The following is a 26,632-nucleotide window of genomic DNA, read 5'->3' on the forward strand; positions in this document are numbered from 1 at the left end:
CCAATCCCATCTACAGGACACAATTACTGACATTGACACTTACCTTGTTTTCCATTAATATTGATTTACCTGTCATTTTATTGGTAAATTCATTTTGCCATATCACATATTTGAAATAAAATTGAAATTGAAGTTGATACATGTATGCTTGGTTTCCACCAATTCTATTCATCTCAGTCCATAATTGTGTTATTGTTCAAAAAATAATGGTGCATGTTGGAATATATATATTCATGGAAAAATTTAGTGTTTCACATAGTGGAACCTGGGACCACTAGTTCTTTGAGCAGGACCACTGGATTTTTTAAGGCACTGGTCCGGGGACCACCAGTTCACAAAATGATTTGTTCACCGCTGGCCAGGCAGCCATATTGGATCATATCACAACAACAATGAATATGCACATGTATGTCATATAACACTGTCCTAATAGCAACTTTGAATGAGATCTATTCACGCATGTCTGAGTTATGGCTTTGGACAGGGAAAATTTGCAAACAAAATGGCTGCTAGGCGGCCATATTGGATCGTATCATAAAACAAATTGAAGTGCATATGTATGCCATAGTATGTTGCCCCTGTACCAAGTTTGAAAAAAATCGGTCCAGGCATCTCCAAGAAATGGCTGCGGACAGACAGACAGACGGATGCACAGATGCATGGACAGACGGAACCCAATCCACAAGTCCCCACCGGACGAAGGACTAACAAGATTGAGATTGGCTCATTGAGTACCACCCTGTATGGGTTAGAGCTCATAATGAGACATCTCCTTATGCATATGAAATCCACACCCTTTGTAAAGTACTCTTGTTTGAACTGTTATTGTAGTTGGTCTTCAGTTATTTTAATGCATCATTGTACCAAATAATTTTATATTACCACTGTAGTGTAGGTGACAGAAGGGGTGGCTAAAATAATTTTTGAGTTTCATTTGGTGGGTCTTAACATTTTTTGACAGGAGAGGGTGAGAGGAGCTACAAAATTTGTTTAACCGTAAATTGTGTACATTTCGTAACTGTACAAATGATGGAAATCGATTGCCATACAGAGAAATTGTAAGAGCAAAATTACTGAATAAATACTATATAAACTCAACTCGAAATGTTTTCTTGCCATCATTATATTTGGCTTGTATTTATATCCTTGTCCAATATTGTAAAAAAAAAATTTAAAAATTGACCTAACAACCCAGGTTAGGTTGTCCGTGAACAGCTTTTTTATTTTTTCTGGCCTTACTAATTGTTCTTGATATTTTAGTATTAGCAAATAAATAGATGTCTGACAGCACAGAGTCTGGTAGATCATTGGCATAACGTAAAAACAAAACAGGTCCAAGTACACTTCCTTGTGGAATTCCATTAGTAACAGGCATCCATGCTGATGGTTCACCATTTATTGCTACTTGTTGTACCCTTTCACTGAGGAACGATCTTGTCCATCCTAGTAAAGGATCTGGTATACTGTATGATGTTAACTTGCTAATGAGTCTTCTATGTGGCACAGTGTCAAATGTTTTCATATAAATTGTCGATTGCTGCAGTCCACCACCATTCATAGCAGTTCAAAGTTGAATGGTTCTATGTATAAAGCCTGATTCTTTCTTACTAAAAAGGTTGTTAATCTTCATATGCTGTGTAATATGTTCTGTGACTATCTGCTCCATACATTTGCATACAATACTGGTAAGACTTACAGGTTTATAATTGCTGGCTAACTTCTTATTTCCTTTTTTGTAGATGGCAGATATTCGTCCTTGTTTCCACATATTTGGTACCTCCATATTTTGTAATGATGTTTCATAGATAATCACTAGTGGAATACATAGTTCTTCTTTTAATACTTTAAAAACATCAAGTGCATGGAGTCTAGGCCAGGTGACTTGTCTGGTTTTAACTTTAAGGTTGACAACTGGTCTTTTTACTGCACATCTTCACCGAGTACACGCTCACTTGTGACTGTAGACACTTACAAATATGGTTTTGCATACTGGCATTCACTATTGTTTTAGCCTACATCTGAAGGAAAATGGTCTGTAAAGGGACTGCTTAAGTTGTCGCAGTGCTCATATGGATTTATAATTCGATTTATGACAGTCAGTTTACCTATTTTTTTCTGTCAAGCACAGCGATACACCAATCACTGTGTATTGAGCCCGGTATACAGTGTATGGACAATAACAAGTTTTGGGACTGAAAAATCAGTAATTGTCGGTTGGAATTATTGTGTTTTGATTCAATGTATTCTGGGGTATGATTAGGAATTTTCAGATATCAGGATCTAAACCTCTGGTTTTACCTTGGAAAGGTTTTTTTTTGCCTCTACTGGGTTACATTACCAGCATCATCAAAATTTGATGATGCTGGTAAGTGTAACTGTCATGTGTGATAACTGACTTGAAATACATGCATTTCCTACCACTGTACCAGTCAGTTATGTCAAAGAAGTCACGTTTCCCTTTCCAATCAATAAACTTGGTAACACCTCATTGATAGCAACACACCTTGTATGCATATATTTGCACTATGAATTAAAGACACTTTTCCCAACACAGTAACTGTTTGCCAATTGACGCCATAGGCACACAGTTACATGTAAGTCATCTGTTCACTATTTGACATGATACATTTGCACGGTACTAATGTACATTGGTTGGCAGTAATAGGGCAAGTTGTGAGTAGATTATATTAGAATTTGTTCACAGGAAATTGTACATCCTTTGCATCCCACCCTATTAAAGGTCCACACAAAAATGGTAACCAACTCGTGAGCAATTCATTTATCACCAATTGTGAGAACGTAACCCCAGCATGATGGCAAAACCACTCAAGGACAAACCTTTGTCACCCCATGAGAGAGCATGTTAGTCATGATAGACATACCAGATGGCTCACTTCCAGTAATGTATTACAGTTTTTGAGTTATGCAGTAACTATTGAATTTTGACCACAAATATGGCCACCATTTGGTTAAATTTGCGGATGTCAAGAAACAAAATTCAACCACTTACCCGGTTGTTTTTGTACACTTTCCATGTCATCATCTGCTGTTTTCTTCTCTTTCCTCTGTGTGATGACTTCACCGAGTGTTGGAGACCAACACACTGAATGAATTTCATCATCATGGCCTCTCAGTTTATGAATAATATTACCAGCATTACCAATATCTACAACCAGAATGTTACCATGCTTGTACCTGTAATATATATTTGTAGTTTTATTCAGAATCACCATATTGCCTTGCTTGTACTTACAGAACATTCATAGGTGTTTTTTAAAGGCACATGATTTAATCTAAGGTTCTCACTTAAGTGTCATTTTTAGAGGGAGCTGGGTTTGTAAAGACCAGAGTGTCAATCAATGGTCCTTGCATTAGTCTAATCTTATTGGTGGAGCCAATCAATGGTCCTTGTATTAGTCTAATCTTATTGGTGGAGCCAATCAATGGTCCTTGTATTAGTCTAATCTTATTGGTGGAGCCAATCAATGGTCCTTGCATTAGTCTAATCTTATTGGTGGAGTCAATCAATGGTCCTTGCATTAGTCTAATCTTATTGGTGGAGCCAATCAATGGTCCTTGTATTAGTCTAATCTTATTGGTGGAGCCAATCAATGGTCCTTGCATTAGTCTAATCTTATTGGTGGAGCCAATCAATGGTCCTTGCATTAGTCTAATCTTATTAGTGGAGCCAATCAATGGTCCTTGTATTAGTCTAATCTTATTGGTGGAGCCAATCAATGGTCCTTGCATTAGTCTAATCTTATTGGTGGAGCCAATCAATGGTCCTTGCATTAGTCTAATCTTATTGGTGGAGCCAATCAATGGTCCTTGCATTAGTCTAATCTTATTAGTGGAGCCAATCAATGGTCCTTGTATTAGTCTAATCTTATTAGTGGAGCCAATCAATGGTCCTTGTATTAGTCTAATCTTATTAGTGGAGCCAATCAATGGTCCTTGTATTAGTCTAATCTTATTGGTGGAGCCAATCAATGGTCCTTGCATTAGTCTAATCTTATTGGTGGAGCCAATCAATGGTCCTTGCATTAGTCTAATCTTATTGGTTGAGCCAATCAATGGTCCTTGTATTAGTCTAATCTTATTGGTGGAGTCAATCAATGGTCCTTGTATTAGTCTAATCTTATTGGTGGAGCCAATCAATGGTCCTTGTATTAGTCTAATCTTATTGGTGGAGCCAATCAATGGTCCTTGTATTAGTCTAATCTTATTGGTGGAGCCATAAGGATTACATGAAATCATTAAATTGTCATGATTTCTATAGCTCTGCCAGACATGTTTGAATTATCTGTTCTTGCACTTGTCAACTTTGTGCTCAAAGACCTTTACAAGTACGATATTAACCTAAACTGTTTTATCCCTGTTTGAACTCAAGTTTTGACTAATACAGCTACAACTAACAGTTAAAATATTTCTAGCAGTATTAATCTTCCCGTATCTGTTGACATACAATGTATACACAATAGTTGATATTCCAATTCAATGTGTTTACTTTTTGACTTGTCTTGATTACTGAATTATATTTTCATCATAAAATGATAGAAAGACATCTTGACCTGTTACTTGTGACCTATGTTATAAAGACTTAACACCATTTGTGAGTGTGACACAAACACTTTTTCTCATAAATCCAAGACACAGTTAGGTGGCAAGCTGGATCATCCCAATGAGTAACACTTACATGTAGCCTTCTACCAGTACAAAACACATGACATTATAGCAAGGGGGACAATGCATCTTGAACTAACAATAGGTCCATGGTAAACCTACCCAACAGCAAGGTACTGTACATCATGGGGACTACAGGACAGACAGAATATATGTCCTAGGTCAGGAACAAACTGTTTAGCTTCATTAGTTGAATGGTTCCAACATATAATGGTACCCTTTTCATCACCGGACACAATGAGATCTTTGTCTAAAGTTGACCAGTCAATTACTGTTACTTTATGCTGCAAAAAATAAAATGATAAAGGATAAATAGTAATATGTAATCCATTTTGTCACTGTTGTTATCATCTCATTGACTTCCTTCCCGGCCAAACATACATAAACAACAAATATTTGTATAAAATCAACCAAAGCAAATATGTTTACAAAAAAATAGTGACAAATGAATACATGCAAGTAGTAAATAATATGTATGACTATGAGCACAAAAATATTCAGTCAATACTATGGTTATCATCCTTATTTATTATAGTAATGACATGAATAGAATACAGTACAGGGAGCTCTATTGTGACAATAATAGAGACATAATTACTGGATGTACTGATTAATTACTGGACGTACTGATGGGGGGGGGGGGGGTACTCCCACCTATTGGGTATACGTGTATGTGGGGGGGGGGGTTTGACCTTGGAGTAATTATGCTGACAGGAGAAACAGCTACATGTAGGCCAGTTCAAAGGTTTGATCATGGTCGCCACGATTGACTTTAGAGATTAAGCTTGCAAGGTGTTAATCACTCAACAAACACTGCTGCAACAAACACTGAGCTTTCGAGACTTCGTTAGTTTCGATTACACTTCGGCAATTTCCGTCATGGAGTTTCTCGGTTGCCAACAACATGCGGCAACATCGAACATTCACAAATGTATGGTGGATGAATGTTGGATCATCCTTTTCCACGTCAACTTGAAGACCTTTCAGTTTATCATTATTTGGACTGCCAACTGTGATTGCTACCCATTCGCCACAGTCACAAATGCAAAAGAAAAAGCCGAATGGCGAAATCAAAATCAAAGTTATTCGCCACAGTGAATCAAAATGCTCACCAACCGAGAGTCAATGGCCGTTCCCCTGACATAACTTTATACGTATGTGGTTAGGCAATATAAGGATGGTCAGTTTTGACATTTATATTGCCGATAAAAGACTTTTGTTTTACGTATTCTGGAAGAATATTCAGTTCTTCTTGGTCCGCAAGTACAGGAACATTTGTAACTGCTCAAGTTGACAGCAGTGATGTGTCACACATGGTGGTATGTGTTTACATTTGCGACATAACTTTGTAAGTGATTAACATATTCAGTAATCATAACTCAAATTTCAATACATAAAATGTCGTTTTTCTTTCACATTTCTACTACAAATTTCGCTTTTTAGTAACTTAAAAATGTACTTAGATCAAACAAGATAAATCTAAGAGGTTTAATTTAGTTTGTAATTTGTTTTATACTAAATATGCTCAAATTCAGCTGACGAAATTATTACTACCAGTAGTATAAGCTACAGCTGATCATACGTCGTGTGGAATGGCTTTGCGTTGTCTCACCGTTGTCCTTATGGCAATGCAAACAGAGACACATACACCTGTGTCAATTTAGTGTTCTTGTTATTCTCGAAATTTTTCATGAGACAATCATGATATCGTAAATATTACGTAGTTCACAAACAAGTTGCATCGAAATCTTGTGTATTTCTCATGACAGTCAAAGTTTATTACTTTACTTTATTCCCAGATACAAAATAATACACATCGACTCAGTAAAGAGAGTGTGATTTCATAATTAATAAATCGGAAAGGAATCGAAAAATCAACTAATCTAGTCCAACCCTGCCAATACATGTGCATGATGTAGTCAGAATACAAATATTATCTGAGCATTTATTCAATATTTTAAATTGAAAGGTGCACTTGTACTGATCGCGATTGGGCTTTTCTTGTGATGCTCTTGTCGGTACATGTACAGTGCAGCTCACATAAAACATCACCTGAGTGCGCACATCACAAAAGGATCATTCTTGCACAATTGGGGTGCTAACCATATGCATTGGTGCACTGTTGTTGTTGCACCATCAAAGCATCTGCATGGAACAATGCTTGCATCTCTGATACAGATAAACAGCACTTTATGCACACATGCTTTGTGACTTAGTAATAATCATGTACTCTGCTATCTAGATGTCAATAGATGCAATGTTTATAATGAGATGCTGATGCATTGTTAACTTGATGCACTGTTAATGAGATGCTCTGTGGACACCTCAAAGGTGCAAATTGAATGCTGTTTACATACACTAATCCCCAAGAGCATTGTTCATGAAGTTTTCCAGCATGATGCTTTAAACTAAAGATGCAAGCATAGTTCATATCCCATTATGCTTGATCTGTACTGTACACTGTTATTATTTAGATTTGTTCAGCCTGATCAAATTTAACTGTGAAACAAAATTTATGTATCCCACTGTAATATTGTGGCATTCATTCCTATGATAAAGAGTTGCAGAATAACTGGATTATTTCATTTACTAAGAATAAGAAAATCCAAATAAATTTACGAAATAAAAACATGTCTATACAGTGCAGAGATTGGTCAGTGGTATTGTTCAAAGTAATTTTTTTGAAGCTTAATCTTCTTTCTCTGTAACTTGTACTAGTGTATAAACTAATACCCCCTGGGGCGGAAAAGGATTGAAAAAATGTGATGAATTGCCATGTAAAAACAATGTAACAGTAATATTTTCAATGTTTTAAAGTTTGTGGTAATGACTTTTCCATGTGGCTAATTGAAAATGGACAATATTAGCGAAATAAATGTGGGAAATGTGGCTAATGATTTTTGAAACCCAGCGCTAGCACAGGTCACTGAACTTTGAAAACAGATTTCCTTTCAATACAATACAATACAATACAATACAATACAATACAATACAATACAATACAATACAATACAACAATACAATACAATATAATACAACGCAACACAATGCAATGCAATACAATGCAATACAATGCAATGTAACACAATACAATGCAATACGATGCAATGCAATGCAATGTAATACAATACAATACATGTACAATACAATATAATTTTATTTATCCCAAAATGGGCAATTAACGTTCGTCTCCAATGCTTTCTTTTCACCATACCATCTTTAATACTGAAATACTGATGCAATTGAAAGTCCCTACCTACATTTTGTACCCTTCCCTCCCACAAGTGACAATCCATATCATGCCACACGTTGAACATGCCCTGAGCCTGGGGCCTGGGCCATGCATACATGTGTATATGCCTAGTGCATGCCTATAAAAACATAATGCAAATCATCTGCCCAGGAAAACAAAGCTTAAGGAGTTCAGGAATAGCTTTTTCCTTCATCAGAGGTTGTGCAAAAATCATGACTATGGCTTGTTGGGGCACACGCAACTTCGAAAAAATAGCAACTTTTCAAAATCAGCTGTTGTGTGTCGACGCTGTTTGACGCCACTGCATTTGATGTTTTCTAAACGAGTAATATCTTGGCTTTTAAAACAGCCTTATTTCATTTTCAGGAAGTTATGAAAAATGTAAAATATTGTCATATGATTCTACAAACCTTCATCTTTCTCTACATCTGTGGTATTTCACTAAATCGTTCTTCAAATTGTCAAACTTCAACCGATTTGGATCAAATAAATGTTAGCACTGAGGGTATATCATCCACGTCCATTTTGTATCAACAGCGCATATGATATGTGCACATACATGTAACCACTATTTTAGCTTTCTGCGCATGTGTGAGAACGGCAAATAGTACCACCAGCCTGCTGATAGCTGGCGCCCCAGTTCAAGTACAAGTCGGCAGCGTTGACAGTATCAATCGAGCAGGCTTATCTGCAGTGTACACATTGCGTTCCTTTTTGTTCCTTTGATTCAAGAGGAGATTATAGCAGTTTAAACAGGTGTTTAGGCCGATTAAAAGCTGCTGTTTCTCCTGTCAGTATAAGTACTCCAAGGTTTGACTAACTGGTGGTGAAAGACTTTGAATATATTGTCACATTTCACATTTACGAGACTCGGTGTAGTGAATCATATGAATGGGTGGCTTGAGCACAGACATGTCAATCATCAATATTAATTGATTACGATCATTTTCCAAGGATTTCTAGGGGTAGGACGCATTATTTAAGGGAGAGTATGAAATTCCAGGGTTTTCCAAGGTCAGGACTGTGCGATGCCTGCTTTCTGTTCCTTAGTGATGTAACTAGGGCCTAACTACTGATGTAGTGTCCTTGTCATCTTACTGTCAACAGGCTAGTGAGTGGGAGCCATTGTGTAACTAGTCAGACTAATATTTGATTGTACTAAGATAGATTTCAGCCATAAACTTGACTTGATGTTTTCAAACCAACAGGACACCACTTCCTGTTAAGAGTTGTTTCAGAGATATAAGTTGATCCACAGTCATCTCTGTTACAGTAAATTTTTCTGACCGTCGTCCTAACTGCAGCGCACAGATATCGGCTGCCAAGGAAACATTGAGCCTCACTAAACTTTGTGTGTATATATACATGTATTTTCAATACCTGCGATCGCAAGGACATGGCTACCAAATATATGCAATTGCAAGAAGTTCTAAGACGAAATTTCATGCCCATCTATATTAGCTGCCACAGTACAGCTTGCACAAATATGAGGTGACATATAGCGACTGCACGGAGGAAATTGAACCACGCTTACATGGCTAAAAGTTCAGAGATATACCTACCAAACATATGTAATTTCAAGAAGTTTTAAGGTGAAATTTTGGGCCCAAGTTGCAGGCCAAAAATATTGACTGCCTGGCCCGGGAAGTACTGCGCTACTTTAACACATTTCAAACGTCATAGTTACAGTATATATTTTGAATACTTGCAATGTTAGCTACCAAATATTATATATGTAATTTACAGACACTCTAAGGTGAAATATCAGGCCCAAGATTTGCCTTACAACCATCACCCATATAGTGGTCTTTGCCCCTATCAACTGTCACCAAGTCCATGACCGTACTAGCTGCAGGACACAGATATCGGCTGCCCGGGAAGTATTGCGCCACTTGAACTTGTTTCAAACATCATAGTTATGTATTTTGAATACTTGCGATGTTATAGCTACCAAATATATGTAATTTACAGACGCTCTAAGGTGAAATATCAGGCCCGAGATTTGCCTTACCACCGTCACCCATATACATGTATCAACAAGATGGCGCAGATAGACTGTACAGTGTACTGAGATCTAGGTGAACGAAAGGTTTTTAGGCTGAAACTATAAAAGAAGACTTGAATGATCATAACTTAGATTAGATAGCGTTCATAACATTCTAGTTTATTTACAAATCGACTTTTAATATCGATTACACGTCTAAATTTGGCCTGAATATAATATAATATAATATAATATACATGTAATATAATATGTGTTCAAATGGGCAGAATACAATGAATGTACATGTATATGCGGTAGCCATGCAATGTCTGTAACACGCTAGAAAATTTAACACTGGAAGAACAGCAATTGGGGCTCGAATCCACTAAATTTTGGTCAATATACATGTATATTCGAAGTAGGCCAGTGCACATAAATATAGACTTTTGAGTGCCACTTGCCCACCAGTTTGCTCCCGGGCACTTCTTATATCTCCCGGGCCACAGGCACTCAAATCAATGTGTAGAAGAAAAAAAATATGTATTGTATGTAAATAAGACTTATTACTTAGTCTTATTTACATACATTTTTTTTTAATCATACACATTGATTCGAGTGCCTGTGTCCCGGGCAGTAATTAGTAGGACCCAAAAAACAGAATGTTTAATTAATCGTGCCTTGAGTGTCTGATTTTAGTGATAAAACACAACTAACCTGATGGAAAGCATGTTCTTTCATTACCACTGCTGCTCTTGAGTCCCATAGTTTCAGACAGCAGTCATCAGCACCGGTGCAACACCACGTAGTGTACCCTTTGTGCTTGCAGTACACAGCACTTGTCACACGGTCACTGTGCCCCGTCAATGTGGACACATGGCGTGGTGGGTTCGCACATGTACTTATTACATAGGCAAAATGTCTTGCCCCAAATACCAAGTCCCCGTGTTCATTTGTATCACACACTTTACTGCAATACCAATTTGCAGACGCAGGCAAAATTATTTCAGCCATTTTACACTCCTAAGACGGGAAACGTTGAAATTTCGTACGAGGCATGGGCGCAGCCATTATGGCATATATACTTCTTACGGCATGTCGTAAAAATATAGGAAATGCAGTGAGCAGATTCAGTCTGGCAACCACAACATGTTAGAGAAATGTATAATTATTTGTTAATTATTACAGCCATCCTTATATAAATTACACCCAGATGATTGAGTTTTGTCTTGAGAAGGTATTACGACTAAGTCGCAAAACGAGCTGAACATGTGATAAAATGGATCCTACCATCATATTCATATTCATCTTCACTTTCAAAAGTTGACCTCTATGCTCAATGTGAATATGATGATAGCTTCACACGTTCATCATCAGATTCGAAGTCTTCCGAATGGGTACGAACGCGCATGCAAATCAAGTGAAAAGTTATTGCAATCGCATGATTTCAACCTGCCAATGAAGGATATATGTGATTTGCCGAACGCGGGTTCGTACCCATTCGGAAGACTTCGAATCTGATGGTTAACGTGTGACGCTATCATCATATACACATTGAGCATAGAGGTAAACTTTTGAAAGTGAAGGTGAATATGAATATGAATATGAATATGAATATGAATATGAATATGATGGTAGCGTCACACTCGTTAAAATGGCTGCCGCCGTGCTGAAGTCTACAGGTATCACATTGGATTACATTTACATTTATTTCTCTCCGTAGCTCACGTTCATCTTGACAGGTTTAACCATTTATCGTATTACTTTGTATTTACAGTCAGAGTATGTGCCGTTTCACTGGATATCCTGTTGACAAGGTGTGTATTCGAAGTTATTTGTTGTGTGGAAATTAATTCATTCCAACCAATACCGGTCCTACTAATTTATGCCCGGACGCTGCCCGGGCCAAATGTAGGAATCTTCTTGCTGTTCTTGGTGCAGATTACTGCTTTTAAACCAAAACAAATCTTTGTCGCAGCAAAAAGCAGAGTGTGAAGAGTTGAAAACATCGTCTTTACACACAACAAAATCCACAACCAAGCGATCTTAGGGAGTGTACATTTTTAATTTCCGGGGGGAGGCCGGAGGATTTCTAATGAAGCAAGGGATTTTTATTGGTGCCCCCCCCTACAAAAAGTGGTATAAATTATCTGCCCCCCCCCCCCCCATAAGACTTCTTGTTTTTATTTCATGCCCCCCCCCCCTGAAACCACTAACAAAAATACGCACAGATGAAACACAGATACAGCAACACATAGATTTGCCAGCAGTTGCTACATGTATTAACTTATTCCATATTTATACTTACTTCAGAATTGAACCAGTGCACAAAGTTGTTGAATCATGGACACTCATAAAATCACAAATAAAGACTATTATAAGTTAAATTGGCTGACAGGATGTCTACTTACAACTGAGGGGTGACAGAATAGACTACTGGTCTGGCTACACTTTTTCTTGGATTTTTAGCCCATCACTGACATAAATAAATTAGCAAATAAATGAACAAGTAAATATATATATATATTACTTATTTATCACAGGTTTTTGAAAAAATAGTGCAAAATTGCACCATGAGGAAACTTTTTTCCATGTGAACATATTCAAATTTTAGGATTAATTTGCAGTGGTTGGTCACACAATCATTTATTATTAATTTAAACACTTCATAAATTACACATTTTAGAAACATTTTTAATTGCAGTGCAAATGGAAAACATGTTATTTAAGATTGAAATACATATTAAGACCCTTCCTATATTATAGTATTCATATTATCTCTACGCAAAATATAAAACACTTCTGGACTATATTTCAAGAGACTTTAGTAAACTGATGCGCTGAGGGGGGGGGGGGCAGTACATGTATCACTTCAAAGGGTTGAATAATATTTTTATGAATGCATGGCTTGTTATGAATACATTCCTCACCCAGCACCTGTGAATAATTTTGTGTTTAATTCAAACTCACAAAAGCTATCATATAATACTTGAACCCTACCATGGTGATAGAATGAGAACATCTCTTCAAACTTTAATTTCAGAATTAAAATAATTCTACCAAGTGAATATTAAATATCACCTCACACTTTGAAAAGTAGGAACTGTTACAAAAGGTTTATGTTTAGTTGATTACATTATAAGTAATGTCCATACCAAATCAGACATCAGTGATACAAATAGTAGTGACTCTGAAAGTGAAAATGCTATAATAGGTGTTATAGACAGTGATGATTGTTTTTCTGATAACGCTGAAACTTCAAGCACGGCTGATATCTCAGACAGTGATTGTGATGAAACAAGACCTACACAATTTCATGGGAAAGTTACCTTGAGAAGTGGCAGAGTCGCCGGTCAATTTTTGTTTCACTGAATACAAATATTGTGATTTAATAGGTTTGTGCACTGTTTTATCATCAATCCATGTTAAATGCTACTTCTGTAGGACATTGTGCACAGTCAAGTGTTGGGTTTTGCCTATATTTTATTTTATATACATATCTGGCACTTGTCCATCCTGACATTCAGGTTTAGGGTTTTTTTTGTGCGCCCCCCCCCCTAATTTTTCTTGAGAAAAATTGGTGGCCCCCTGAAAATACTCCGGCCCCCTGGAAGTTAAAACTGTACACTCCCTTATTTCAGGATGGCATTTTGATATTCAGACTCGACCATTCTATGATAGGGGTGCCAGGAAAGTTAACTTTGATGTGTATAAGAACACATGCATGTTTGTGACACAAATATTTCACCATCCTTTTGTAATTACACAGAAAGTCTCTTGGCAAACATCCACGACTGTTGACAGTTTCTATATCGGGCGTTGCATGCAGTAAAAACTTTTCCACCCATGCTAAAAATCCTGCAACCCCTCCTACAGAATAGTCGAGTCTTGAGTCCAAGATGGCGTTCAGTTTACTGAGTTAGTAGCGCAGGAACAGGGCAGGGTGCAATGTTTGTGTGATAAAACGGTGTTTTAAGTATTTACATTTACAAATCTAATTTTGCGTGATAGTAATTATAATATCATAACTAGGCTTGGAAGATTTCGGGGGGGGGGGGGAAATGCCAAATGGAGTTGCTTGAAAAAAAATCCCATAAGAGGTACACATGTCCAAGCCTCAAATCAAAGTTCTTCCCTCCACTTCTTACTGTCAAGATGCTATGACACTTTATTTCAAAAATGTTTCAACCATGTGTAGTTGCTTTTTACAATTGTTAGAGCTGTCTTGTAAAGCTTGCAAATTATTGACTGAAAGTGTCTGTTAATAGCCTGAAAATTGGCTTTAAGAGTAAAAATCCTCCAGGGCTTCTAGGAGGAGACCCCCTAGAACCCCCCTCCCCCATAAGAGGTAGATGTGTTCCAGTTTCAAATCAAAGTTCTTTCCTACACCTCTTACTGTCAAGATGCTATGGAACTTTATTAGTCCCCGCCGGACGAAGTCCGGGACGGGGACTTATGGATTGGGTTCCGTCTGTCCGTCCGTCCGTCCGCAGCCGTTTCTTGGAGATGCCTGGACCGATTTTTTTCAAACATGGTACAGGGGCAACATACAATAGCATACATATGCACGTCAATTTGTTTCATGATACGATCCAATATGGCCACCTAGCCGCCATTTTGTTTGCAAATTTTCCCTGTCTAAAGCCATAACTCAGACATGCTTGAACAGATCTCATTCAAAGTTGGTATTAGGACAGTGCTCTATGACATACATGTGCTTCTTCATTGTTGTCATGATACAATCCAATATGGCCGCCTAGCAGCCATTTTGTTTGTGAATTTTCCATGTCCAAAGCCATAACTCAGACATGCTTGAACAGATCTCATTCAAAGTTGGTATTAGGACAGTATTCTATGACATACATGTGCATATCCATTTTCATCGTGACACGATCCAATATGGCTGCCTGGCAGCCATTTTGTTTGCAAATTTTCCATGTCCAAAGCCATAACTCAGACATGCTTGAACAGATCTCATTCAAAGTTGGTATTAGGACAGTGTTCTATGACATACATGTGAATATCCATTTTCGTCGTGATACAATCCCCCATACCCGACCAATCCTTTATTGTTGTAGGCATGTTCCATGTCCAACAAGCAGACACAACATATCTAAGTCTGTTTGATTTAGGTTCACAAGTGTTGTTGCGTGATCAGAGTAGTGATAATTCCTTAAAACCCAATCATAGCGGGGACTATGTCATTCTCAATGACTTGTTTCAAAAATGTTTCAACCTTATGTACATGTAGTTGCTTTTTACATGTTAGAGCTGTCTTGTAAAGCTTTCAAATTATTGTCTGAAAGTGTCTGTGAATAGCCTAAACATTGCCTTTAGAAGTAAAAAACCTCCAGGGCGTCTAGGGGGAGACCCCTAGAACCCCCCAAACCCCCCCCCCCCCCCCGTAAGAGGGCGACATGTTCCAGTTTCAAATCAAAGTTCTTTCGTCCACCTCTTACTGTCAAGATGCTATGAAACTTTATTGAAAAAATGTTTCAACCTCACGTAGTTGCTTTTTGCATGTTAGAGCTGTCTTGTAAAGTTTGTAAATTATTGTCTGAAAGTGTCTGTGAATAGTAATATCCTCAGGGCTTCTAGGGGGAGACCACCTACAACCCCCCCCCCCCCCCCATTCACACACACTCACACAAGAGGTGGACATATCCCAGTCTCAAAGCTCTTCCCTCTACAGATTACTGTCAGATGCTATGAAACTTTGTTCATGGGGGTCAGTGACTTTTTGTCTACCCAATGGAAAAAAACAAAAAACACTGACATCCCCATTCCCCCCCCCCCCCCCTCCTCCCAAGCTGGAGAAACTGACCGGTCTATCTGAATGTTTGAGCTCACCAATCAAGTTTCCGATTTGTATTTCCAGTGTATCATCATACCATGGCATAAAAACTGTCAATGATGTTTATTTAATTGAAAATCAAACATGTACATGTATGAAATATGTAGTTTTCTAAATATAATCTGTGTGTGATTACTGATAGAACAGCATCATTTTACTCTCTGTATTACCCTGTGCGAAAACCAAACAGAAAATTGTGGCAACAAAAGTAGGTGTTCAACATTGACGTAAAAAAAATCCAGATATCTCAAAGAAGCAAAGAAAAAAAAAGTTGCCAGCATAGGCGAAGGAGAAAAAAAATAATTCTCAGGCAAGCAGGTGGGGAAAAAATAATGACTCTCCACCAATCTTCCAAGCCCCCCCCCCCCCCAGGATATCGAATGGTTTACCCCTAGTAATATTAGTACAATACACGTGACAGTTTAGTCCTGCTTGCAGACGGTGCACGAGTCTAGATTACTGTCATGAAATCACCCTCAACACTGTCCTGCAAAGAGCAATTAAATTTACCAATCCCTATTTCGAGTGTGGGAGCAAAATACACCCGCACCGATTACCGAAAAATTACATACCCACCGATCAAATATGAGCAACCGATCAAATATGTACTCATTTTGCATCTCTTTGAGTCTGACAATTTAGTAGTCACTCATAAGATCCAAAAAAGTGTCGAAATCGTAACTTTTCCAGGTCCGGTTGTAATTTCAAACATCCCACCTTACAGCGCCACCTTATTTGATCAGGGTGTCCACTACGTCATCGCGCGTCAGACAGAAATTACAGTTGAACTTGTGATTTCAGGATTTTCTGTCCTCTGAATAGGGACTTTTGTAGCCACGGCGAGGTAAAATTACTAAATAGTCAATTTATTGCTAATATTTAACCACAGGGTGTGTTAATTCTTTAGTTACCAGTATTTCTGGTAAGCGCAGGTTTCATGACTGGCTCTTCGCACATCGCAGGACGGAGAAAGAAGGGACGACTTACTCCGTATATGCAAGCAGGACTAGATACGGTCCTACTAATAACTGCCTGGCCCGGTCACCATATCAAATTTGCCATTTTTGTGAATGTGAGATAGTATTAACCGGTTTGTGAATGTGAGATAGTATTAACCAGTTTGTGAATGTGAGATAGTATTAACCAGTTTGTGAATGTGAGATAGTATTAACCAGTTTGTGAATGTGAGATAGTATTAACCAGTTTGTGAATGTGAGATAGTATTAACCAGTTTGTGAATGTCAGATAGTATTAACCAGTTTGTGAATGTGAGATAGTATTAACCAGTTTGTGAATGTGAGATAGTATTAACCAGTTTGTGAATGTGAGATAGTATTAACCAGTTTGTGAATGTCAGATAGTATTAACCAGTTTGTGAATGTGAGATAGTATTAACCAGTTTGTGAATGTGAGATAGTATTAACCAGTTTGTGAATGTGAGATAGTATTAACCGGTTTGTGAATGTCAGATAGTATTAACCAGTTTGTGAATGTGAGATAGTATTAACCAGTTTGTGAATGTGAGATAGTATTAACCAGTTTGTGAATGTGAGATAGTATTAACCGGTTTGTGAATGTGAGATAGTATTAACCGGTTTGTGAATGTGAGATAGTATTAACCAGTTTGTGAATGTGAGATAGTATTAACCGGTTTGTGAATGTGAGATAGTATTAACCAGTTTGTGAATGTGAGATAGTATTAACCAGTTTGTGAATGTCAGATAGTATTAACCAGTTTGTGAATGTCAGATAGTATTAACCAGTTTGTGAATGTCAGATAGTATTAACCAGTTTGTGAATGTGAGATAGTATTAACCGGTTTGTGAATGTCAGATAGTATTAACCAGTTTGTGAATGTGAGATAGTATTAACCGGTTTGTGAATGTGAGATAGTATTAACCAGTTTGTGAATGTGAGATAGTATTAATCTATTTTTGGGCACACTATAAGTAAAAGACATGGTGGAACAAATGTACAAATTAATATTGACTGTGATGTAATTCTGTATGGGTCTACAAACTATCCAGTGATTCTTAATTACATTTTGATATACCTGATGCAAGTGTTACTATAAGTATAAATGGGTTTTCACTATGTACATGTAGAGGTGATCGAAAGAGAGAAAGAATCTGGAAGAAAAAGGGTGATGGGGTTTGTGTATTCGTAAATAAAAAAAAATGGTGTCATCCAAATAATATAACGGTGAAACATACATTCTGTTCACCAGCTGTAGAAATATTGATGGTCGGAATTTGCCCCTATTATCTACCTCATGAATGTTCACATGTTCTCGTGTTGACTGTATATTAAGTGCCTCCAACTGTAAATGCAAATGAAGCTGCTGACATCATAACTAGCCATGTACATGACCTTGATATAAATGCACCTGATGCTGTAAAACTTGTCAATGGAGATTTTAACCACTGTAATTCTCAAAAAGTCCTGACCGAATTGCGAACAATTTGTATCCTGTACTACACGTAAAGAACGAACATTAGACTTGTTTTACTCGAACGTGAAAGATGCTTACACATCGGTTCCACTCCCACCTCTCGGTCAATCTGACCACAATTTGGTGAACCTGCCACAACGATATAGGCCAATTGCGACTGTTCGTGATTGGTCTGAACAACACATTGATTCATTTAGAAGTTGTTTCAATTGTACTGACTGGAAAGTGTTTGTTGACTCATCTGCCAATGTACATTCAGGGCTCGAAATTCGCGGTAGTCCCGCGTCCACAGACTACCAATGTTTGTCTCTGGGCTACCAAATTATGTGAGTGGTAGCCCAATTGGGCTACTAAGTTTTGAATGAAACTGTGACACCCTGACTCCGACACCTTCCCGGGCCGGGGGCCTCCGAGGTCGCAGTACTGTGGGACGTGTTCTCGCCAAAATTAGCGTCAAAATCTGTGCGTCTTTTCCAAATTTGCATCCACACTACATGGTATATCAAATGTACACGAAATACATGTACACTGTACACGTCATTCTTCCGTTCATCGTATACACAGCTTGTACTTCCAAAATGTCACAACAAAACATTTATATGCAACAATATTCTGTATAGCGATTTAATGTTATCTTTCTGTACTTTCAATTTCCCATGGTAATCACTCTCTGGAAATCTGCTCTCCGGCCCGGGCCCTTCCGGTTCTTCTCGGAGTCGGAGTACAGTACACTCTCGGTACAGCACTGCTGCAGTAACTAAATTTCATAACATGAATGACAGCTTTAACTTTCAACTTGACAGAGACACAGTTGTAATGGTGTTTGATAAAATTTTATGCTGATGAGAACTGTTAACTTGGTATACACCTACAGATTCGTGTATTCTTGAACGATGCCTAAAACATTCCGTGTGTAAACCACGCTCACGCAACCCCTGAGAGCATGCAGCTGGTGAATGGTAAATTCACGTAATGCATTCGATCTAGTAGTAGTAGCAAAGCTCAAAAGAAAGTTGAAGTTTTAGTGAGAATGAAATGGTGACATGATGATTTGAATTTATCTGAGTGAAGTTTTCAGCAAGGACCGTCTACTGATGTGGTCTTAGACTCTGTTTGATTATCTCTTCGCCCATGAATGGAAGGGGCTTTGCCGTAATGGCCGTCATGTATTGATACAAAACCTGTCTAACCCGTCTGTTAATAAGTAACCAATCACGTGGATAGATAATGATAACAGCACATAGTTTCTAAACTACCCAAGACGTAGTCTCCAAATCAGGAAATGGCCATGGGGCTTATGAAACTGTTTATACGTTTTCCATACGTTGAATCATATTCAGGTCTCACTGCACCAAGAGATTTAGATAATAGTTACAAGTACGAACTGCGACTACATATTTTTTCTTCATTGCAATGATAACCGTACGTTGTAACAGTAAGCCTCATACGGTCCCTCTTTATGACACGTCCCCAGAGACACATATATGCAAAAAGTTGCGTTCCCAATGTCAATTATGGCATGAAATACACACAAATAACGAGTTAACGTGACTCTTAAGTTATTCAATCAATCATCGAATTCAATACATCATATAGTTACATATATACACAGACACCATTAATTTAGGAATGCATGGATATGGGCTACCAGTCATTGCTCTCGGGCTACCAAATTTTAAAGATGGTAGCCCACCTGGGCTACCAAGAAAAAAAAACGAATTTCGAGCCCTGTACATGTATCTGAGCTAACAGATTGTGTAAGTGGGTGTATTTCTTTTTGTGACGACTGCACCATCCCACTGAAGACAGTTAAGATATATGCGAACAATAAACCTTGGGTTACCAAAAATATCAAGCACATATTAAACAGTAAGAAAAGAGCTTTTGAAAAGCAAGATATCAATGAATTGAAGAAAGTGCAGAAGGAGCTTAAGAACGAGATCAAGAAGGGCAAAGAAGCATTTAAACGGAAAAGCGAAGACAATTTTAAGTGTAACAACATGAAGAATGTCTGGGAGGGTATGCGTCTTATGAGTGAATACAAGGACAAGAAGGGAGGAGTACCATCAGAAGTACACAGTGTTCACGTTTGTGTGCCCAAGACATTAGAGAGGTTTAGATGCGCATATTTCTGTGTGTTCGTAGCATCATAGTCACATGATTCAAAGCAACCCAGGCGTACTGTATCAGACAGTGCTAAGTCAAAATGGCAGTCTACACGTAACTGTATATGTTAAGTCTTTGTCATTTTTCTTCTATTAAATGTCGTATTTTTATAACAGCGGTCGGAAGCAGAACTGTAAACTGACTGTTCAGTTTTCCATTTGGGTAGTTGAAGGAAAAATGGCAAAAATACTGACAAATACCGACATGTTTAGAAAACAAAGTCATGTGTTTGGCCTTCTGGAGAGAAGATGCCAATGCACACATGTACATTCCAATGTCTTTCTCATTTGTGTTCTGAATGTGTAACTAGTGTTACAACTTTGTATGTGTCATTACATGTACATGTATGCCTGCACAATAATGCTCCCATACATGTACATGTATGCATTCTAACGTGCATCTTAAACCTCTCTGTTGATGTAGACTGCCAAGCAGCATCATGAACTGTAATCGAATCCCGGAGTCATATTCAGTAGTAGGACAGTGTTCATGATAACTCAAAAACTATAAATTTTAGTGTAACCGTGATTCAACTACCACAATACCAATGTTTTTGCCCAGTATTTAAATCAAATGGAGTGGTGAAATTCATAATATACACGACAAATACGTGAATCGGCATGGAGTTCCAATTACCAATACTGTCGTCCGAATACTAAGTCATCAGTGTAGGGTAATAAATTCAAGAACCATGACATCTATAAAGTTATTTCTTATTGTAAACCCTCTTGAACAAAAACACTAAGGAAAATGCCTAAGCAGCAATGATGCAGTGTTTATCCAATAGTACATGTATATCGTCAAATAACATGACCCTGTCAGAAAACTGCAACAGTGAGTGTAATTTGTGGTCCAGTTGCTGTTTTTGGCAGTCGATACAAAACACAGGTACAGGTCACGCCAGGCCAGGTCCAGATACAAATCAACTAAATATTTTTTGGGGAGGATTCACATTCAGATCCAAACATGTGAATCCATTATTATATTTGGTGCCGATTTTTAATTAGTTGTCAGGTTATTTTTTCTCAGCATTTCGTCATCAGTTATCTTTGTTTTCAAAATCAGCTAGTAAGTAGTGTCTTCTTTTCTAGGAATTACATTTTTCACATAGATTTCATACTCATTCTTGTACATACTGGGTGCATTCAACAGTAAAAACATTTTGCCAACTTCAGAATGTTGCACATGAAAAACAAATAAGATGGCAGACACTTGTACAGAAATTAGTATCATGGCATTCCTAACTTTACTCTGCTTTATGCTTGAACAAATGTAATTCCACAATAAAGCCTCATGAAAGATTTTAATAGTACTAAAAAAGTGTATGATTAAAGAAACCATGTATATTGGCGACTACATCAGTACATTAATTCTAGTCCCATCTCCTATAAGGCCAGTCAATCTTCAGGATCCATATCTGCATAGTCTGTAGTATAGGAGTATATGATTCACCACAAGATTTACACTTTGTCCTGTATCCATCAGACACCCAGCATTCTTGTGTGCGTCCACCACTATAACATGTAGTAGGATACATACATCACCATTGACACTGTCACGGCCTAAGAAGTGGGAAGCCAGAAACAAAATAGTATATCCACCACAGGTAGAAGGACAACCCGCAATGCTTGCTGTAAGTATAAGGAAATTCTTAACAATTTCAAGATGACGATTATTTTATTAATATTATAGTCACACAAGTGTGCTTCACGACATGTGGACTGTGGGGAAATAATTGACTGTTTAGGAGTAACCTACACTTTGTATGATAGAGTTTGTTCATTAACTGATTCCCAAAAACAACAACAACCCTGATGTTATCTTTGCAATATATGTGATCATTTGGTTGTTGTCATGGCATGGTCTTGTTGCTCGGCATATTTGCACACACTTTTTGAGTGTTTGTTCATTTGTCTAAGAATCCCTGTTATCTTTGTGAAATACACCATCGTTTGGCTGTTGCTATGGGCATGGTCATGGTTGCTAGGGTAAATGCATACATTTTTGGAATGTTTACTCACCAGATGTTATTTAACCCAAATATACTACCATTTGGTTGTTGCTAAGGGCGTGGGCATGGTTGCTAGGGCTAATTGTGTCAAAATATTTTGAAGAAAATCTGCAGAATAACACTTCTAGAAACATATCACCAAGTTTCAGTCTCATTGACCAAGTACTTTTTGAGATAAGTTTTTGACCGAAATTCACATTTTTACACCTAATTTACATATCACTGATGAAATCGTTATATGCTTAATATTTCTTCATCTATACACCCCCAGATGCATCCCCATTAAATTTCTGCCCAATCTGCTTGGTAATTTAGGAATTAAAGATTTTTTACCAAAAAGACACATTTTTAGCCCTAATTTGCATATCAATGATGGGATCATCATGTCATGAACAATTCTTAATCTAAACACCCCTAAGATTGTTTCCACCAGACTTCAGACTACTAAAAAGAAACAGGAAATGGGGTATCTGAAATATAAAATGTAACAAAATAAATATGAAAACAAAGCAGTAAAAAAACACAGCAAAGGCTAAGGCTTAAAAAAATGTAAAGGCCCATTCGTAATTGTCAACAACTTTCAACATGTGCCAGACATAACATCATCTGATATTTAATTAGGCAAGTGTTCTACTGATAACTCAATGTGACACGGCAAAATAAATTGTGTAAACCGGAATTGTAGAGTTATTAAACTTGGAAAAAAATATATTTTGCTAATCAAAACTGAAAAGGTCTTGTCTGAAAAATGTTCAATCTCATTGACAGAGACACAGAGGGCTAGCATCTTCAAACATTGTTGTCCGCCGGCGATGTCAAGATTCCCTGCGAAACCATTACCCTCTCCTGAATAACTAGATTCATTGACAAAAATAAGCCATTATTAGGTAGAAGACATCACAAAATATTTCTTTTTATCATTTGCTTTTGAAAATTCGCAATGTTTCATGGTTAAAAATGATTTTCAAAACTGCAAAATAACCTCATATCTCGAGTGTAACAAAAAATTAAACAAAATATGAAATTTTACGAAGTCTGGACTACAATCTCATGACTGCTTTTCTTACATATATGGTAAGGCTTTTTAGCAAAAGAACTTTGACCTCAACTAGTTGAAATTGCTAGATTACTGGAGTAAAAACATGGCTGCCACAACTGCTGATTGTCAATTTTGACATGGCGATTTCACCACCAATTTTGATCGTACAAAATCAAAACTCCATAAATGAACCAAAAAGTACTTCCCCTTTCAAAATGAGGTAATTTTAATTTTTATAGTGATTATTATCATTTTTATTTATGATTGATGATGTCAAAAATCGTCCCCTACGGTGACAGCGTACGCTAGCAACTTTGTCAGTTTGGATATCCTACAGTGGAATGTACCATACTGTAGAAGGGCTGCAGTGTTCGGATTTGTGCTGAAGTCTGCAACCCTGTTTCACTTATTGTTGAGGGTGCACAATGCATACAATTTAGAGTATATATTACATTGCTTGCTGTCTGCCGTCAATGGTGTCTTTTGAAACGTGGCAGTTTACTTCAGTCTAGTGGACTGATTTCCAATATGGCATCAGTCACAATGCTCTTTACATTATTTAAATTTTTTTCCAAGGCATTTCCCAATTAATTCCACTCCTGACTGACTTATAGCTACCCATGGTCCAGAGATTGTGCAAATCAAGTCATTTCTACAAATGTACCATTATTTACTCATGTCTCCACAATTAGAACTACCCTGATTAAATTCAAAACATTATCTGTACATACCAACCAAGTGTTATTATACATTACATACATGTTTACGAATACCAAATCTATGCCCGGTACTGCAATGACGAGCAAAATGAGCAATGACGAGCAAAATGAATGCGCAATATCACATGGCTGAGTTACCGTTGTCACGACTGAAAGCTACATTGTGTTGATTGATTGATTGACAGTCTTTCTGGGACTTATTACAGTATCTTGTCAAGTCAGATCAAGAGATCGGTGAAGTTGCCTACGTCGGGTAAATAGAATACGACGTAAATATCAGATGAGGGAATATTGTAACAAATGAATGTATCGTCCAATCCAAGACTGAATCACAACAACATCTCGTCCATGTCATAATGTGGCATGCATCAACAATTTGTACCAATCCAAACTGTCAAATTGAAACGTGTCATCAAGTCATCATGGTGTGGCTTTTCTGTGAAAAAGCACATTTCGAGCAACGGGAGAAATTATGTTATCGTTTGTACAAATTAAACGTTTTCAATGATATTTTACTAGATCCATGTGATACTGCATATTTGTGGCATTAACGTCTCTCATAAAAATGCAATTTGGGCACTACTTTCCCTAGTCGACGAATTGAAAAGATGTTTCGTGTGTACAATCAGTGTTTCCTCTGGGTCAAAAAATTTACTAGCAATTTGGCTAATTTGCCTCAAAATTTATTAGCCAAACCAGACTTTCAATTAGCCAAACTTTTGCGATAAAAATGAACCTATATAAATAAAGACAATGACGCAAACTTGTATGTTTTTACTCTGTTTATTTACATACATTTTTCATGTCATGTCGGCAAACGTACGGTTCTCATCTTTACTTTGAAGTTGTAGCACCAAATATCAAGGGTTTAATCAGTTCTCATTGTAACTATTTTCTAAATCTCAATGTGCAGTGTGACCTGTGAAATTTGAATATGGCCCATCGTATGCATAACGTTTCAACAGTTTCATGTGCCCCATGACCATTTCCTGACGTGGAGAGCACGTCTTGGGTAGTTTAGAAACTACGCGATGTTATCATTACTTATCCACGTGATTGGTTACTTATTAACAGACGTAGTGTGAAAGGGTTTCCATCGATAGAACGGCCATTACGGCGAAGCATCTTCCCTCACGAGTGAAGCGATGATCAAATGGACCACATCGTTGGACAGGCTATGCTGAAAACTTCACTTCGATAAATTGAAACTGCCACGTCACCATTTCATTCTCACTAAAACTGAAACTTTTTCTTTTTGAGCTTCGTTACTAGAATTTACCGTTCACTACACCATGCTCTTCATCTGCTTTGCACGTTATAGTGTAACGTTCAAGAATAAACGACTATCTTCGTGTATTACGAGTTAACAGTGCATAGTGGAAGGGCCCGGTAATAAAGACGACTCATCTTCCATTGCCCCTTGTATGTGACGAACTACTTGATCAAATTTTACAAGCATGGATCGCATGATCAGATGCTGAAAGTTTTACACAACCGAACTTACAAGTTTGTTGGATGGGACGTTATTTGCATTGCTGATGTAACAATTTTATGGTTTATTTAACTTTTGAGGAATGCACAATGTGTACACTTCCTTCTAAATGTAATATAATGTAGTTTAAATTACGGATGTTCCACGTTGCGCCAAAGAAATTACAAGCATTACGCATAGGTTTTCTGGTGCCCTATTCTAAATTGTATCAAAAATATTCTCACCAAATGCAGATTTTATTTGCATTTTGCGATTTGGCGAGCGGGCAGCGGAAACACTGACAATGTTGTGATATTTTCACAGTTTCAAAAAGCAACATTGTATATTGAGGTGGACTCTCAAAAGAAATGAAAGTGAGGCAAAAGGGGAATGTCTGTCTGTGTGTCTGTCAGGCGTCCGTGTGTGTGTGTGTGTGTGTGTGTCTGTCTGTCTGTCTCACCATTTTCTTAAAAACGTCTGGCTCAATTATAATGTAGTTTAGTACCTATAATGTTTGGGGTAATGGCTAGACCTGAATAGTTTTTGAGCGAGATCTGTTCATGTTAATTAGGGAAATTTGCATATCAATGAAATCAACTAATTAAGCAATATCTTAAGTTTCTTAAGCATACTTCAATTTCAATATAATTTAGTATATTCATTAAACATAACAACATACATTTGTCCTATAAAATATTTTTATGTACCTTACAGCGTTAATGAATAATTTGCATAATTAATTATTTTTGGTAATTAGGCTATATCTTAAGAATGCATACTTCAATTTCAATATGATTTACTTCATACATTAAACATAACAAAGTTTATACGCCCTTTTAATTTTGTTGATGTACCATTACAGTGTAAATAACTAATTTGCATGATTAATGATTTTCGGTAATTAATATATACATGTACCATAAGAATGCATACTTAAATTTCAATATCATTTAGTACATAATGTTAACCATAACAAAGCAGATAATTTTAATGAAAAATTTGC

The 26,632-nt window shown here is 37.3% G+C and overlaps 2 protein-coding genes across 2 annotated transcripts in view; one reads left to right on the plus strand and one right to left on the minus strand.

Moving 5' to 3' along the window:
- The window catches only part of LOC144438662 (gem-associated protein 5-like), a 183,025-nt gene extending 172,094 nt beyond the window's left edge, over positions 1-10,931 (minus strand). Inside the window, exons 1-3 of the mRNA XM_078127810.1 lie at positions 10,635-10,931; positions 4,786-4,967; positions 3,011-3,195 (exon numbers count right to left, since the gene is read on the minus strand). Coding sequence (XP_077983936.1) covers positions 3,011-3,195; positions 4,786-4,967; positions 10,635-10,931 — 664 coding nt within the window. The remainder of the gene's footprint in view (positions 1-3,010; positions 3,196-4,785; positions 4,968-10,634) is intronic.
- A 640-nt stretch (positions 10,932-11,571) lies between these two features.
- The window catches only part of LOC144439127 (large ribosomal subunit protein uL22m-like), a 34,082-nt gene continuing 19,021 nt past the window's right edge, over positions 11,572-26,632 (plus strand). Inside the window, exons 1-3 of the mRNA XM_078128394.1 lie at positions 11,572-11,599; positions 11,695-11,734; positions 21,875-22,022. Of these exons, the coding sequence (XP_077984520.1) occupies positions 11,572-11,599; positions 11,695-11,734; positions 21,875-22,022 (216 nt within the window). The remainder of the gene's footprint in view (positions 11,600-11,694; positions 11,735-21,874; positions 22,023-26,632) is intronic.

Source organism: Glandiceps talaboti, chromosome 8 (genome assembly GCF_964340395.1).
Source record: "Glandiceps talaboti chromosome 8, keGlaTala1.1, whole genome shotgun sequence".
Classification (NCBI taxonomy): domain Eukaryota; kingdom Metazoa; phylum Hemichordata; class Enteropneusta; family Spengelidae; genus Glandiceps; species Glandiceps talaboti.